Source organism: Erpetoichthys calabaricus, chromosome 10, assembly GCF_900747795.2.
Source record: "Erpetoichthys calabaricus chromosome 10, fErpCal1.3, whole genome shotgun sequence".
In the NCBI taxonomy this organism is placed as follows: domain Eukaryota; kingdom Metazoa; phylum Chordata; class Cladistia; order Polypteriformes; family Polypteridae; genus Erpetoichthys; species Erpetoichthys calabaricus.
In genome coordinates, this window is record NC_041403.2 from 91,230,382 (window position 1) to 91,248,780 (window position 18,399).

Sequence of the window (18,399 nt, forward strand, 5' to 3'; positions counted from 1 at the left end):
ACCAGATCCTGTCATGAATTTCCGGAAATGTCCTGGAAAATGATTCCTTAAAAAGAGTGGGAACCCTGAATGTTAAATCAGTTGTGTGGAATATGTTCAGATATATAAGATCAGATGTTGAATAAACTAAAGTAAAATGCAAAATGTTTAGAAAGACTAAAAACATTTTAAAGTGACAGCACTTCCAGTTTATATTAGCACAATAAACAGAACAACAGAATGGAACCAGAGCAAGAAAGCACAGGATGAATTTAAAGCCTATCCCCATCCTGATTTTCTTCGGCTTGCTTCAGCATGGACTGCATAAGGTGCCCTCCATAATGTCTGGGACAAAGATACATTTTTCCTTGATTTATCCCTCTGCTCCATAGTTTAAAAATACAAATGAATTCACATATGAGTGAAGTGCACTTTATAAACTTTGATTTAAGGGTATTTGCATAGATGTTGACCACAGCAACACTTTTTCTACATCCCCCAACACAAAACATATTCAATACACCGTAATATGTGGAACATTGCAATGTTAGGTATATTAAATCATGTGACTGGCTTTTTTAGCTTTGAAAAACACCTGTGTTGCCTTTGCAGTATGTTTGATATATCTGCCATGTTGTTGTAGGATGAAGCGCCATCCATTGAGTTTGGAGGCATTTACTGGAATTTGAGCAGATAAGATCTTTCTGTACATCTCAGAATTCATTGTGTAACTGCCATCAGTAGTTCCATCATCAGTAAACATAAGTGTGCCAGCACCTGTAGCAGCCATGCGTGCCCAAGCTATAAACCCCCACCATCATGTTTAACGGATGAGGTGGTATGCTTTGGGTCTTGGGCAGTTTTTGTCCCCACACTTTGCTCATGCCATCACACTGATACAGGTTCATCTTTGTCTCACCTGTCCATACAACCTTTTTCCAAAATTCTGCGTGTTATTCTAAGTATTTTTTTTGCTAAATGTAATCTGGCCATCCCATTTTTGTGGCTAACTAGATGTTTCATCTTACAGTGTTGCCTCTGTATTTGTGTTATTGAAATCTTCTATTGATAATAGTCTCATTTGGGGCTTTTTCTTTGAAGAGGTTAAGGTTTTATTTTTCCCATATCACTCAGCTCTGTGACTACTTTTATGAGAAGATATGTATTGGATCTAGAACTAAATATTATATATGTTTAACTTTAATAACAACAACACTTTTAGGGTCAGAATCTCTGTGTTGTGTTTGATTGTGAACTGTTGCTCTGAGCACATATGAAAGCTGTTTTGTTTTTTTTTTTCTTTGTTTTTTTTTTTTTTTTTTTTAAGGAACCTTTTGCACATTCGGTCCTATCTAGACTGACCTGACACACCGGACGGTTCTTCAGTAGTGATTTTTTTCTAACCCTTCTTACTAAGAAGGGAGTTAAATTATCTGATCAGGGTTCAGCGCTTCCTGGTCCAACCAAACTGTACTTCAGAGAGAAGAAAGATGTACTGTCACTTAACATTGTGTTGAACTTATGGATGAAGACATTCATCCATATCATTTAAAAGAATTTTTCAGTTATTGGACGAAATTGTAAGAGTTAAATTTAGAATGTGCACATGCTCAGATAAATGGAAGTAGTTTATGATGTTACCATTCTTTATAAACCCTATGCTGAAATCACCACAAGATAATAAACCCCTCATTTATTGTTACACTGTGGGGGTTCCCCCCTCTGCCATACATGAAAGTTTTAAGCCCTGCATTGTATTTTGATATTTATGAATGCCAGTACTTGTTTACTTAAATGATATTTGGGTAACTACTTGATGGATATACCAGTATTTTAAACCTTGTTTGTACCGTTAGTATCTAAATATTTTATATTACAGAAAAAGGTACAATACTGTTGACTTCAATACTGGAGGTACTTTAAAAGGTTTCAAAAGGTATCGAGTATAATAAAATTTCACTGTTATTCTAGTGTTGTGACATTGCTATATATATATGTACTAGGGGGCTCTGCCCCCTGCTCGCTTCGCTCGCCAACCCCTGGCGTTGGGGCATGACAAAGAGTGAGATGTATGAATTAGATATAGAATAGTGTGCAGGTTTGGATGATGCCTATATAAATTCAAAATAGAGTGTTTGGCATAGAGTAATGTTTTATTGGAATATTTCTCTGTATACAACATTAGTAGTAAAGATGGTGTCTTGTCTTTGAATGAGTCTTCCTTGGCATGGATCATTTTTAATTTTAACTTTAATGTGAGATGAACGTCGAACACATGAGAAGGCAAAATAAAGTTGTGCATGTCCAAAAACGGGTTCAGAGAGGTAGATGCCAACCTTGTCCATGGTTTGTCCTTGTGATTTGTTGCTGGTCATGGCAAATGCAGGTTTAATGGGGAACTGTCGGTGTTTCAATGTAAAAGGTAATTCTAGGTCAGAACTCGTAAGGTCAATTCCAAGAATGAGAACAGTATTGTTAGCATGTGAATCTGAAAGAACTGTTGCTTGAATAACATCGTGTGTTATGGTGTTGACGACTAACCGTGTGCCATTGCATAAACCCTGTTTAGTGTTAAGGTTTCTTAATAGCATGATTATTGTTCCGTTTTTAAGGGTAAGGTTGTGTTGTGGTCATCCATCCGGGTTAATAGTGTTTAAATATTCTAATGGGAAATTCAGATGTTCATTGTCGTCATCAGAGTCAACTTTGTCAGAGCTTAGAAAGAGCCGTGTCTCTCCAGGAAGTAATGAAATGACCTGGTTATTAATGTGATTAACATTAATATTTTTTGGACATAATATAGTGCGTTGTGTTAACCACATATGTGAAAGCAGTATGGGCCATTGCCTTTTGGTGTCATGTTATGTTCTCTGGTAGATGCAAAAGCAAATGAACTATTGTAGGATCTAATGTAGTTGATAAAGTTTTTACTTTCAGGCACATCCTTAGTTAGAAGCTTCTGTAGATATGCAGGATATGAATGTAAAGGAGGCAGTCTAATCTGCCCCTTTTGACAACAACGTGTAAATTCATTATTTGTATTGCCAGTTGTTTCTTCTGTGAAGTTAAGTGAATGACAATGATTGCAAATGACATTCATTAATCCCAATGAATTTTCCTCAATAGTGGACTCATTATTGAATGCGTTGTCAGCCAACTGGCGTAAGAGTTTAGCAGACGTCTGGTGTTGATGTCTGCGACGGGCATGTTTTGCTTGTGGTGTTTGAGTGCCGCGTTGTTGCATGTCCATCATTTGTGACGCGCTATTTTTGAGTTTTAATTGATCCGCCTCCGGTTTGCGCAAAGTCCGTTTCACACTACGTCGTGCATTGTTTGTATCGTGCCTTGTCCGTTTTTGTATGTCGGTCAGTTGAGCTTTCTGCTTTTTGAGTCCTGCTTGCTTGTTTTCTGGCCGGTCATATGCGCGTTGCTTTGCTCCCTTTTTTGTATGTCTGAGACGCAAGCTCTTTCTTTTGAAATCGTGCTTGTTTTGATGCAGCACTTTGAGACGCGCGCTGTATGCATCTACGTTCAATGTGTCTGTTCATTTGGGCACGTCTCTGTAACAGGGTTACTTGAGCTTTGCGTTTTTTGATCCGAGACATTTTTTCTCACGTATTTTCCGAAGCGCATTGTATGCGCCGCCGTGTATTCTTTTTGTTTCATTCGTGTTCGTGTGTTTGGTTCCGTTATCCGATCCGAATAGTTTTGTACCCGTGACCGTGTATGCATGACTTGTTTGTTCCTCAGCGTGCGAAATATGGATAAGTATTAAGGTGGATCGTACTCACTGTTAATATGGAGCCTTTTCTCCAGTTGAACGGTTAATAGTGCTTTATTTTAATGAGATCCACCTATGCTGCCTAGTGTGAAGGTTTTGAGATGACGTATGTTTAATATGGACGTTTCCTTTAGATATGTGGCTTTGGGTGTCACTTCTTATTGATTGGGGGGGGGGGGTGTGTGGGTGAGGATTGTTGTTGAGCGAGCGTCTTCTTTCGTTTTGTGTTCCAGGGGCTTGTTGAATCCCCCTCTTTGTGTTTGTCCCGTCCGTTGCTTGTAGGGTGTGTGGGGTGGTTTTGTGTTCTTTTTTTTTGTGTTCCAGGGGCTTGTTAAATCCCCCTCTTGGTGTGTATCCCGTCCGCCCTTTCTTGCGCCTGCGCAGTACGTCTTTTTGCAGCTACGGCCCATGGCCGGATGTGCCTGCGTCCATCATCCGGTTTAGCATTCTCGGTTAGTAATATGGATGTATATGTGTGAAAATCAAAAACTTCATGCAAAATTTGTATTTGGAATGTGTGTATAATAACAACAATAAATCATCTTTATCTGATAAAAAAGATTGGGAAAAATGGGTATTCTAAAACTTGAGTTTATACTATTTAATTTTCTATAAACTATAAAGAGCAGGTAATATTTATGTATTTGATAACATTCAAAAATTGTACCTGTTTGATATGTTCTGAACACTTTGTTCCAGGTGAATTCACACATGAAATGCAAGTGCGAATCCGACAGGAAATGGAGAAAGAAAAAAAAGTGGAATTATGGAAAGAAAAATTCTTTGAAGACTATTATGGACAAAAGTGAGCATATTCATTTTTCATTACGTAATGCTTTTTGGATTTATTTAAAATACTTCCTTTATTTTGTACTCATCTGTTTACTTCTCCATTTGATAGTGTCCAAGGCTATACCACATGATAACCGAGATGGCTATTTTCTTTCATCTAAAAACAAAGTATCTCATCGAGGTTGAAAATGGTATACATATTTGTAATTTTGGACAACTGTAGCAATTTGCATAGAAGACAAGCAGATGTAGTTTGGTCTTGTAATTTTTAGAGGCATTCTTTTTTTTTTTTTTTTTTTTTTTTAAATAGATGTAAGCAATTATTAAGGTATGGTCACTCCCACAATGTTGGATCTAAAAATAATTGTACGTTATGCCTTGTAATTCTTGAAACCTTTTGAAATTTCTAGAAATTACGTATTCTTCAATTTACATTGGTACGTTACTGATTTTCTCAAAAAAAAAATACATTATGCATTCAATTAAACTTCCGGGAAATTAGGTATTTTGTTTTTTTCTTCTCTTACCAGATTAGACTTGTGCAACTCAAGAATACAGGATATTTGAACGAAAAAGTTTTCACCGCACAACATAGACATCACTGTACCTAAAACAGTCATGTATTTTGTGCACATGCTTAATTTAGTGATTCAGCGAATCTCATGATTGCTTCATAGATGGACCACTGCATTCAGAGCTTGTTTTCAAATCTGGAGTTTATTATTATATTGGAACAGTTCTGTTCATATACTCAAATGCTACTGGAAGCATCAAGCTACAGTTACTGTAGCTCTGGTATCTGGGAACAAGTGCTCAAGACATTGATATACCTATCACCAACTGGGGTGGTTTACAAAAAGGAGGAATTATGCATGAGTGGATCTTGTGCTCCTCTCAACAGCAGTTCTCTAGCATAAGTCTTCGTGTTGGCTTTCCTGGTTAAATCGAAACATCTTTCTCTGCTACATCAGTAGCCAGTGAATGCAGGGGATATTTTTTAGAGGAGAGGTCTTCACTTCATGCGAGTGTTGACATTCTCATTTTTATTAAAGAAATATAATATTTTAAGTTCATCATACATCTTGCCAGGGCCCACAGTTATCAGGTCAGTAAAGCATTCAAGAAAGAAATAAAAGGGCAGCCATTGTTGGAGTAGTGTTTAATGGTAAAACAAAAACAAAAATAGTTGAATTTAAATTAGGATGATTTTGCACTATAGTAACTTCATATTATGTTACTGCAGTACCGATATGTAAATACTGGGAAAAGTTAACATGTTAATTTTTTGCAATTAATGTGGACTGTTTAATGTGTTAAAAAATATTGTTGCATCCAGGTCCAGCAACTTGGTGATCACATCAGGAAATGCTTTGGTCAGGGCAGCATTGTCATGCAATTTTTTTCCCAAATTGCACATTTCTCAATGCCTGACATGTGGTGCTGGTATTCATTTCCTTGATTTATACATACTAACATAGGTGCAGGGGAATGGGAGGATGTTGGGGAATGGGAGGAAGGGGGGTTTATGGTGGTCCTGAAGCAATAGTAGAAAAGTAGCAAAGGTAAAAATTAAATTTTTTTTTTTTTTCGATTCAATGTTATATCACATATATGTGCATAATGTTTTTTTATATTTGCATTAAAGCTAAAATTAGTTTCTGGTAATTCTGTATTTAACTTTCTGGTCTGCCAGGTAGCTTACAGTGCTTACTGCCCTGCCCTATAATGGCAAAATTCTGTGAAACAGAAGTGTAATGATTGTTCCTACCCATCATTCCAGTTTGCAGTATCTTTGCCAATTTATGCAAAGAACACAACATAACCAGCCAAGTAATGCATGGTGTCAGTTTTTAAGCGAGACAACTGCTACATACGAGGGGGGACCCAAAAATATCCGGAATTTTGTTGTTGTTAGGTTGGTACTTGTAGTACGTGGTTGGGCCGCTAGGGCGATCTAGTTACACTCCTCACAAGTCAGTCTGCCAAGTGCCATCAGTCTGGAAGGTTGTGCTTGTGTTCAGTGAATTTTTTTGTAAAAGTAGGTTGCGCAACAGTGTGAAAAGGAAACGCCCTGATTTGTGGGAGTCGGGCGATTGGTTCTTTCATCATGACAATGCTCCATCTCACACTGCTCTCAGCATTCGCCAATTTTTGGCAAGAAACGGTATGACAACCCTGAACCACCCACCCTACTCACCGGATTTAGCTCCGTGTGATTTCTTTTTGTTCCCTCGGATGAAAAAAGACTTGAAAGGAAGGCGTTTTGCTGACATCGAAGAGGTAAAACAAGAAACGACCAGAGCATTAATGGGCATTACTTCAGACGAATTTAAAAAATGTTTCGAACAATGGAACAAACGGTTAGATAAGTGTATTTCCGCCAATGGAGAGTACTTTGAAGGAGACTAATTGTAGTTTGCACAGAAAATTAAATTAAACACGTTTTAAAAATATTTCCGGTTATTTTTGGGTCCCCCCTCGTATAACTTTTTTTTAGCATGCCAGGAGCAAAGGTGTAGGAAGAGCAATGTTTTCCAACTGTTTTTCTGTGGTGGCACACTTATTCTAATCCAAAAAATCCCAAGGCACACCACAGTTCACCAACCACAAAAGCATTAAATGTATACAACTTGCTAAACTGTAAGAAAGGGGCGGGACTATCGGAGATTCTGGCAAAAAAAAAGCAGCTTGGAGGTTGGCATTCACAGACACAGCACTTAGTGAGCACATTGGGCATATTTTCCCAGCTGCTTCATCCCTTTGCCCACACATACAAGTAGGAGTGTGTGATATGTATTGTCTACGGCAATATCTTCATTATTATTTTAACGATGTGTGAGCTGAAATTAATGAGTATGTCACTCACTTTGCAAAATACAAAAACATGCCTTGCAAGTTCATGCATTCACTGTCTCTTGTAACCTAACAGAATAGTCTATTGCGCGTGTGTGCACAGTCATCACACCACAAGTGAAGCTACTGTAGCTGCCTAAAACTGAGTGAGCAAACAGTGCCAGGTTGTAAACAGCCTTAATCTACATCATTAGATTTAATTGCAAGACGTGGATCATCCTCACTTGCGTGGAGGTGTTTTGGTTTTGAAAAGACTGATGTTGCTTAAAAGACAGCAATGTGCAAACTGTGTCAGGATTCATTTACCGTTAAAGACAATTCGATTGTTTCACCATCTACAAAGTGAAATTCATCTAGTATGGAGTGTCAAGGGGGGAAAAAAATCTTAATTGAATTATTAATCTGTTTGAATAAATTACATAATTTGTTCAAACACATTATTTTTATTTCTGTAAGAAGCATATGCCTGTCAGGCACATTTTATTACGCAAGCCATCTTGGTTGGTGGAGGGGTTGGGAACTGTCCTCGATTCCAAAGCATATATTTTTTCTTTCATTATTTAAAACAGTCATACAGATCTGCACCTCCTCACTCTGCTGTGGTGACACAAGGGAGGGAGAAAGAAAACAAAAAATGCCTTTTAGCAGCTATTAAAAAAACACACACAGGAGTTCAGAGAAGGCAAGTCTCCACACACTGCCATTGAAAAATCTGCCGCACAACTTGAAGTTTCCAATTGAATTGAATCCGCTCAACTTGAATTTTATAATTGTTTTATTTTTTTTTTATATCATTGTGCAATATTGGACAGAGCTTGGAATTAATAGTTTGTTTAAAAATGTTATAGGTTTTTTTTTTTTTTTTTTTGCATGTTTATGCAATATATGACAGAACTTGTTTACAAATGCACTATAGTTTTTTTCCTGTGCAGTGTTTGACAGAACTTTGGATTTTTAAATTTGTGATAATTGCTGTTTCTCATTTATTTGTGAATATTCTGTGTTGGGTTTTTTAAATTTGGTTTGTTGTGTTCACCATTTTTCTTTTTTTTTTTTTTCTTTTTATATTGACAGATCTGGTTTAAGTAAAGAAGAATCATTGCAACAGACCTTGCAAAAAGAAGACGCTGAAAATGGACCAGGTGTAGGTACTCAAGTAAGACGCTCCAGGCCTCGTAATGGTGGACGTAGACGTAAAGATGGACGGCTGAGGAGACGATCCAGGACAGATCTCAGAAGCAGAGTTAGGCGGTCACTGTGTGCAAAGCCAAAGAATGAGAAGAAAATAAACCTCTGTGACACTATTGCTGTTTCAGGTGCCACTTCTTGCTCACCAAGGGAATGCAAGCAAGAATTGAGAGAAGATAAATCTATTGAGCAAGGAAGTGAACATGTACCTGAAATTGCAGTGACAGTAAATAACTCTGATAGTTCACTGAGGCAACACCCTGGAGATGCGTCCAGTGAATGTGAAAAGCTTGGAGAAAATGAAGTTTTAGCAGATCACCTTCGTAATATCTCTGCAGTGGTATGCAATGAAAACAGTGCTGGAGAGGGAGAGATGAAGGATCAGAAGAGAAAATGTGCTGAGCCTATGGCCTCTACTTCCTTTCCCGAGAAGAAACCACGGCTTGATGATCGCCAGTCCTTTCGTAACACAATTGACTGCGTTCGCTCAGAAAAGCCACAGCCCACTAAAGAAGAACCAAAAGTCCCTCCAATCAGGGTAAGAATTCATTTTCTTTTTCGGGTAGTAATAGATAGAGAGAGAAAGTGGATAGGTACCATGGTTTATACAGAGTTGAAAATAGCAGCATTGCATGCTATCTTCACACCACCGTGTAACAAAAATGGAAAAATAAAGTTTGTGCTTTGTAAATTCAGTTATGGTTAAAAAATGTGTAAACAGGAAAGGATACAGTGAAAGAAAATTACAAAAAAAGGTAGGGCCAATTAAAAACAAAGCTGCAGATATTTTAAAAAATATTTAGCTACATTTTTTTCTGTTTCCAAAAGCTACAGTAAGCTGCTTCAGTTCTTTATCACTTTCAAACTGTTTTTCTCTTAGCACGTTCATAACCAAACACAGAGAATCCTTGTTTTCAATATGAAAGTGTTAACATTGCTATTTTCATAATTAAACTATAGGTGCTGCCTGTTAATCTTTATGAACAAAATGAAATTTTGTAGGCTTCTTGTTCAGTGACCATAAAAATACTAAAATAAATAACTATCCATCCATCCATTATCCAACCCGCTATATACTAACTACAGGGTCACGGGGGTCTGCTGGAGCCAATCCCAACCAACACAGGGCGCAAGGCATGAAAAAAACCCGGGCAGGTTGCCAGTCCACCGCAGAATAAATAACTAAAATTCTCTTAATATACATAGTTTTTTAACTAATAAAATGTGTAAAGGAAATATTTATCTATACTACATATTGCATTAAAGAATATAAAATACTTCTCATAGTTACAAGCTGACATATTGTCTTCTATAATGACACAAAGCTTAATTTAAAAACGAAATTTTCACCATTTGTCAAATAAACATATATTCTCAAATATTCATTCAGTTAATTGATTTTGGCAGTTAAACACTGCTTGAATTTAAATATACATATACTTGTGGTTTTTATTCATTTATTGTACTACAGCTTTTTTGCTGTAAAAATATACATTTACTGCTTTTATACATTTTTGTTTGTTTGTTTTTTTTCCCCCCCAAGTGTGCAAGCTAGACATTGCTGATTCTTGAGGAGTAATTATAAATATTGATTACCATTATAATTATACAGTACTTGTTTCCTACCAAAACTTAAAATACTGTAGGACATACACAAACAAATAATAAACATAGTACAGACTTTAAACAAAGCTGCAAATCTATCAAATGTTCATAAGATGTTTATTAATAAGATACAAGACTAACATGCTTAAGAAGTATACAATTAATATATATTTTTTGTTGGCTAAAATGCATAATGTTTACTAAGCAGAAATGTGAAATTCTTCTCTCACTTTTTTTTCTAATCAATGTGAACTGTTTTATTCACCATCAAAACTCAGACAAGCACTATTCATTTTAATTAAAGGGCAAAATGAAATGCCCTGAGTTCATTAAAGTAGCTTTTTGTCATTTGTTTATTAGCACAAGGTGATTCCTCGTGATTTCTTTTTCTCAGGTTATTACTCCACTTTGTTTAGTGTGGCAAATATTCCACTCTTCTCTCTCTGTGGTAAAGTGTGCCTTACTGCTCTCTGTTTACAGGAAGTTTGTAGCATAAAAAGACATGCACTAGCTCAACAACTGTAACACCTTGCATAAAGGAGCACTACAATTAAATTACCATAAACTTTAGAACAGCAGATGCTACAAAGATCCTTTGTTGTCATCTGCCAATTTACCGATCTCCTGTTAAGTTTTTTGGAGTGACAATTGGTCAATTTAGATAGGTGACCTCTCAATCAGAGTGTCACTAACATAAATATATTTGAACATGTATACAGTAATCCCTCCTTGATCGCGGGGGTTGCGCTCCAGAACCCCCCGCGAAAGGTGAAAATCCGTGAAGTAAAAACCATATGATCATATGGTTATTTTTATATATTTCAAGCCCTTATAAACTCTCCCACACTATTATAAACATTTCCCGCACAATTATACAGCATAACCCTTTGTATTTTCTTAGATATTAGGTAAGATTCGTTGAAATTATGTACGTATGTAAACACACTGTTTATATACAGTAACACCTAAATATTATTTTAAAGATATCGAGCATCTCCGATATCACATATGTTACAGCCATTACGACAGACAGGCCACCAACAAATGACAAAACAAATGACAAAAAGCTACTTTAATGAACTCAGGGCATTTCATTACAGTGCAAGAAAAATTGTATACAGTAAAATGTGTGTACAGTGGCACTAAACTATGTACATGTAATAAGTACTGTACGTAGAAAATTAATTATGGTTACTCACCAACAATGACACGACGACTTGTCCGATAGCGATGAGTTTAATTTTACTGTACAACAAAGGAGAGCGTTACAGCTCTTCTAAAGGAGCCTCTTCAGGCGATTGTGTAGCACCGCCGTTGTTCTTCTTCCGGCAGTCTTCAATCCAAATCCCTAAAGCAGATTCTGTCCGGACTACCGCCTTATTACATCCACTTACAACTCGTTTTGCGCCCTGGTTAAAGGACACTGCGGCCGTAGATCTTATATGCTTTTCCTCCTTTTTAAATAAAAAGAATCGTGGACTCATTGATGCTGTAAAGGCGTCCTACAATGGTGTAGCTGTTCCCTGCCTTCAACATATCCAAAACTTTTACCTTTTCGACAATCGTTAGCATCTTCCGTTTGCACTTGGGCAGTAGTAGGAGCAGATCGTTTTGGAGCCATAACGAAGGGCTTGACTATGCACAAAGATAAACAAAAAAGAGCGCAAAAGGTAACTGTTTACACAGTGAAACACGTTGATGCTGAATGAGCGAGACGAGACTTCCTGGTTAACGCAGCGGAATCAAATTCGTCGCTGAGCCAATCAGCACACAGGAACTTAACTGCGTGCTCTGATTGGGTAGCTTCTTAAACATCCCCCAATAGCGTCCCTTGTATGAAATCAACTGGGCAAACCAACTGAGGAAGCATGTACCAGAAGTTAAAAGACCCATTGTCCGCAGAAACCCGCAAAGCAGCGAAAAATCCACGTTATACATTTAGATATGCTTACATATAAAATTCGCGATAGAGTGAAGCCGCGAAAGTCAAAGCGCAATACAGCGAGGGATTACTGTACAGTACTTGTTTTTAACATGTGTTTACATGCTTTGTTATAATTATTTTTGCTTTTTTGCTTACGGTGCCTTGAATGGAGCACTACAAAAAAGGATTTCTTGTGCAGAGAATGTTACGTAAGGAAAGAGAAAAGTTGAACCTAGACACTTCATATGTCTCTAATACATATTTGAAACCCATACAAAATCGCTCATGATTACTAAAAACACGTTAAACGCACACGTTTCCTTAGTCCCTGCACCTTGACCCCTCCTCTGGTCCTTTGCCCCACCATGTGCCTTTCCACTGGTGCAAAGATCTGAATTATGTTATTTAAGTCATGGCACAGTGAGTCAATCAATTCATGTTTCACAAAAGGAGTTACTGAAAGTACAAAGTGTTGCTTTGTAATGATACATATTCCCTTCTCATTATTTTTGTTATTTGGCATACACTTTTCATTAACACTAGAATCCCCGAAGCCTATGAAAAAACTCCAGGCAGACGTATATGTGGGTGTGTGTGTGTCGTACCCTATCCCAATTTCTTTTACTTTGGTTAAATTCTTGGGAGAAAAAATCACACTTGTTTTGTTATATCTGTGTCTTTTGTGAAAGTGTTTATTTGATATTTGGACTGCAGTTTTCATATAATTTACACTTCACATCAACATTTGGCCAATTATTAGCAGAACATGAAAAAAGCTTCTGTTTTAGCTATGTGTTCCATATTTTTTGCCTTGTGTTTCCTGTCATACATTTTATACAGATCGATGTCAATACAGAACACACGTGTAATGTATGTATTCCAAATAACGATATATTATTTACCCTTTTTGAAATTCAAGGCACCTCACACCCAGATAAACAGACTTGAACTGGGAGAACTTTTTATGTAAGACTAAATCTGCATTGGTCTGGGGTGAGATACCAGGCTGCCTATTGCCGGTGCTGATCGACACATTTGCAAAGCAAAAGACGATGATGAGGTGGTGCAAGGGAATTTATTACGAGTTTTTTTCGTATGCTTCAAGGATTCTAGTGTTAACAGCAGCTTAAAAATTCTGCTATGTAAAAAGACTAGGTAATATAATAAAGTTAGCTAAGTTACTACACTGTTTTTTAATTTGTCACTGATGGAAAGAAACAAATCTTTAGTTATGAATAATGAACATCCCTCTTTATACATTCTAGAAGAAAGTACTACATTATCTAGTAATATTGTTCTTGTTTGTTTTGTTTATTTTTTATGTGTTAATCCAGATCCAGCTATCCAGGATCAAACAGCCCTGGGTGGTTAAAGGTCCTCCCACATACCAAATATGTCACCGGATTATTCCTAACCACGAGACAGGCAGGACTGGAGCACGGACATTGGCGGACATTAAAGCCCATGCCCAACAGGCTCGAGCTCAACGAGAGGCCGCAGCTGCAGTTGCAGCAATTGGAGGAGGTGGTGGACCTGGTGGAGGGCCAGAGGGTGGTGGTGATGGTGGAGGAGGTAGAGGAGGAGAAAAGAAAGGTGGAGGAAGCAGCCATGAACCTGAGACAACAGGAGGATTTACAGATTGCATACCGAGCCATCTTACAGGAACACAACTACTGCAGGCCTCTATGACCTGCATTGAGGAGGACCTGGAACCTAACAAAGCAAATAATGCAAGTGAAAATGGCAAGGGAGAAGCCATTTTAAGATCACTATATGATGGTTCATCATCTCCAAAGACGACAGATCAACTAACAGATAGTACAGACTTCACTGATAATGCCTGTATTAATCACGGAGGTTCATCACTGCATAATTTTGTAGACTCCTTTGGAGAGAAACAGACTTCTGCCGAGAGGTCAGAAGTGAATTCTGAAAGTGCATTACAGAGTAGCCCATTCATTGGTAGCTGTTTGGAAAATACCAAGTATCAAAATAATAGCACTGTAATTTCAGCCATCAAGGCAAAAGGAGTTACATGTTTAGCTCCTACATCGATTCCTGATACACTACCAAGATTTGGGGCAAAGGGCATCGATGCTTTACGCTTGGTATCATTTCAGCCCTTACAGAAGAGTTACAATAGACACACCATTCTAACGCAGAAAAAAGATGAGCCTCTTACCAAAGAAGAAAATGTTTTCTTAAAAGTTGATAATTGTGAAGATGACAATATAGTTTCAGCTGAAATATCATTAGAAACTACTGTAAATGAAAAGGAAACACAGGCTGAGCTTCTGGAGCATGTGATACCTGGTGGAGGGAAAGCACACAAAAACAAGACTGGAAAATACAGCAGTTGTTCAGATGAGGACACTGTTCTTCTTGAGAAAAAGCAGGGTAATTCTCATGTAGCAACATTTGTTCAGGAAGAAGTGTTACATACTGATTCAACAGATACAGCCTCTGACTTTGAGAATGAAAGCTGTGATAACTGGAGTTGGAATGGATGTATAGAAAAAGATGGACCATTTTGTCAAGATGCAGAAGAAACCTGTGCTAATCAACTTAAAAGTGGGATGGAAATTAACCTTATTAATGGGACTGTTGCAGCAAGTCTACCTAGTAACGGCAAATCACAAAGTGGTTATGAAGCAAAAGAGAACAGTTCATATGATTCCCATGAGACTGCTCAGCTTCATGCAGAGTCTTTGACTGCACTGCAGAACACAATTAACAGCAGAAAATCTGGGCATACAATGCGACAGGTGTCATCTGTAGAAGCTAATAATCCTTTAGTGACACAGCTGCTTCAAGGTAATCTTCCTCTGGAGAAAGTCCTGCCTCAGCCACATAGTAAACTTGAAATTAGTCCTCTATCTGTGCCTAGGCAGGACTGTAACTTTAAAAGAGATTTATCCACTCCTGCAGAAGGAACTACACACCAGCCATCAAAAGCATCGGTTGAAAGTAATGGAAAGGAAACGGATTCTAATGTGCGTGTTGTAATTCCTCCAGCAACAGTCCAAATACCTGCTACAAGAAAAGATTCTTGGCCTGAATCTAAGAATACCTCAGATGAAAAGTCATTGGCAAGCAACTATAATAAACAGGAAACTCAAGTGAAAGGCTTGGAACAAAAGAGGCCACCATGTTTTGAAGAAGTAAATAAAGACCTTCCAGTTCAAACACCCTCACAAGGTATTTTTACTCAGCAGACTAATAGTGTGAGGAAAACAACAAACCCACCTAAATTTCACCCTTCAGATGCAAACTCTGATTTAATTGCTGATAATCCCACCTTTCAATCTCAGAACAGTAGTTCCCAAGAGCATGCTGCTCGAGCATTGCAGACTGATGACAAAAATAACTTGGACTGTAGAAATTCTGTTGTAGATCCCGATCAGGCAGTACAGAGACAGGTGTCTAAACATAAAAATCTTGCTTTCGTAGATGTTTCCAGTGTTAAGTTGGACTGGCTGTCCCAAAAAATTCAGCCTGGTGCACAACATGAAAAATCGTTGTCCAGTGATGTTTTATCCAAGACCAATTCAGTTACTAGCAAGAAGGAGGTTCAGCAAAATTGTGATCCCAAGGAAGATTTCTCAGGACGGTTGTTGAATATGGGAATGTCTCTTACCAAGTTCTCCCGAGAGTCTTTAAAACCCTACCAGGATTGTATGGAATCTTATATTCCTTTCCAATTTAATATTCAGCAGCAGTTTTATGGGAAGTTTCCTAGGTTACAGTTTAATAGCAATTCAGGATTAAACTACATGACTAACATGTCTATTTCTGACAGTGCTTTCAGTGGTTTCTCAAAGAATATTGCCAATAGTGTGATGCAGCTCCGACAAAAAAGTGGATTTGCAGGGAGACATCATGCATCCATCAGCATTCAGACATTTGCAGAGAACAGTGTTGAGGAAATGGCCTTGAAATGCTCTTGCAGACTGAAAGCGATGATAATGTGTAAAGGCTGTGGGGCCTTTTGCCATGATGACTGTATAGGTCCCTCTAAGTTGTGTGTGTCATGTCTTGTTGTAAGATAGTAAAAATTTTATTTTTTTATTTGTTTTTTTTTTTCTTTTGTTTGCTTTTTTTTTTTCTTTCTTTATGGGAAGTGGGGCGGGAATACATTCTGAATTTTTGCAGTGTGTGATGGTTTTGGGGCACAAAACAGTTAACTCTTGACACATTTTTTTCTGTTTGGCCTTAATGGTTCTGTCAAATGCAATGTGAACAATGAACCTTTTTATCTCATTTTAAAATGTGTTAGTCTTGCATGAGTATTTGCCTGGGAAGTCCAGCTGTTGGAAAGTTGCAATTCAGTAACTTGTCACACGACCTGTTTTACTTCCTGAAATGTATAGTCTCTGAGGCATGATGATGTTTGCGGGATGTTGCCCCACCCCACTCCAAAGTATTGAAAGGTTCTGTATATAATAAATCATAATTTTTATTGCAAACTATGTTTTTCTAATTGTGAATTTAGAGTTGGGGGTGTTTCCAACTACATTTTTGCCAATGTCATGACCCGTTAACCTCCTGTGTACAGGCACCATGTAGTGGGAGTACAGTACAGTCTGTATTGATAATTTACAGATTGCACCATGCTTATGTGGAGGTCAACTTATATTTGGAAAGAGAAATGAGCAAACCATTTTAATGCTTCGTTTACCTCTTGTTTTACAAGTACTTCCAATTTTGTTTTGTGTTATTTTTGCATTCTGTATACAGATTTAAGCACAGTATTAAAATAAACCACAGACACAGTTGTTGAACTGCCTACATATTGTTACGTCAGTGCCAATGTTTCTGATAGTGATAATACTGCACTTTTAAATTAAGAAAATGTAATTGGGTATACGTACATCTTTTAAAAAGTATATTATCCAGAATTAGTTAAGAAGCTTTCTGCAAACAAATTGTTTCAGAATGGCAAGGTCCATAAGAGGGTGTTTTTTTTCTTTTTCTGTTTAATGGTGTATTAAAAAAAAAAACAAAAAAAAAACAAATTTAGTATTTGTCTTCACTTTGATAGTGGCGGTGCTTGTGATAAGATATATTTTTATTGTTTGGGAAGCAGCATGTACAAAATATTTTATTTAAAAATCCAGTGACTAGCTGTGATTCACAGTACCAAATTTATAAAAACAGGTAAGAACTATTAAAACTTATACTGAACATCATTCCAGTGAACTTGTTTTTTGTTTTATGACAGTGCTGCACATTCAGATTTTATTTTTTATTTCTAGTGCCATTTTTCCTTCTGCCTGATTTATTAAAACATGAGATGTTGAACTGCTTTTCTTGCTCATACACCCAGTGGTTGTTCAAAGATTTTTCTGTTTAATCGTAGGCTTGTATGGGCCAGAGCAAATTAAACTTGATTTTACACTGGCTCAAGATATAATTGTTGTACATTTTGTTAGTTTAGTTCATTTTTAGATAATATAAACTAGGGCTGCAACTAATGATTATTTTGGTAGTCAACTAATCGTTCAGTTTTTTTTTTTTTCCCCAATTAGTCACGATTATTTCATGCCTGACAATTTTGGTGCCTGTGACCTGTGGTTGCACATCCTGTTCTGGGCTCCAGTGCATGTCTTACCTCATCTGCTCACAGCTGGCCACCCGTGAATGTCACCCTGATGTCTCTGCATTAACACGATTAAAATTAATAATAATCAAATTAAAATTACAACCAGTGAAACATATGAATTTGAAAATAATCATGTTTTTATATTAGTGTGACCATCACAATAAAAAAGAAATACATTAAACAATACAAACTAAAGTGCACATAGTCTTTAAACAAAAAAAAGTGCATTTAACTTAACCAAAAATACCCACTGGTGTGTCTTAAAGTCCAAAAGTTTAAATAAAGCTTCAATTCAAATAAAATTAAAACAATAATGTACAGTTTATAAAAGATTCAGTTCATATATTCCTGATTGCAGTGCAAGAACGTGAGCATTTTGCCATGTTCTGGTGTGAGGCTGGCTCTCTTGTTTGAGAGCATGCTGTCAGGTGCTGAGAAGAGACGCTCAGAGGGAGTAGAGGTAGCAGGAATACACAAGAATGATTTTGCCAATAAGGCAAGAGTGGGATACTTGGCCTCATTTGCATTCCACCAGAACTGCAGCACCACTGTCTCTGGGATTCAGCCTCTGTACTAGATGAGCCTGCAGGCATCACCGTTGACCTCTGTGTGTTTGCATGCAGCCAGTTCAAGCGCAGTTGGCTCGGTGATTTACTGAATCAGTGGTGTCAGTTA

At 37.4% G+C, this 18,399-nt stretch overlaps 1 protein-coding gene across 3 annotated transcripts in view; it reads left to right on the forward strand.

Moving 5' to 3' along the window:
- Window positions 1-17,311, forward strand: part of asxl1 (ASXL transcriptional regulator 1) — a 135,690-nt gene extending 118,379 nt beyond the window's left edge. For all 3 annotated transcript variants that reach the window (XM_028811586.2, XM_051932420.1, XM_051932421.1), the window contains 3 exons: window positions 4,460-4,565; window positions 8,480-9,131; window positions 13,457-17,311. In XM_028811586.2, coding sequence (XP_028667419.2) covers window positions 4,460-4,565; window positions 8,480-9,131; window positions 13,457-16,171 — 3,473 coding nt within the window. In that variant the 3' untranslated portion in view covers window positions 16,172-17,311. The remainder of the gene's footprint in view (window positions 1-4,459; window positions 4,566-8,479; window positions 9,132-13,456) is intronic.
- The last annotated feature ends 1,088 nt before the right edge of the window (window positions 17,312-18,399 follow it).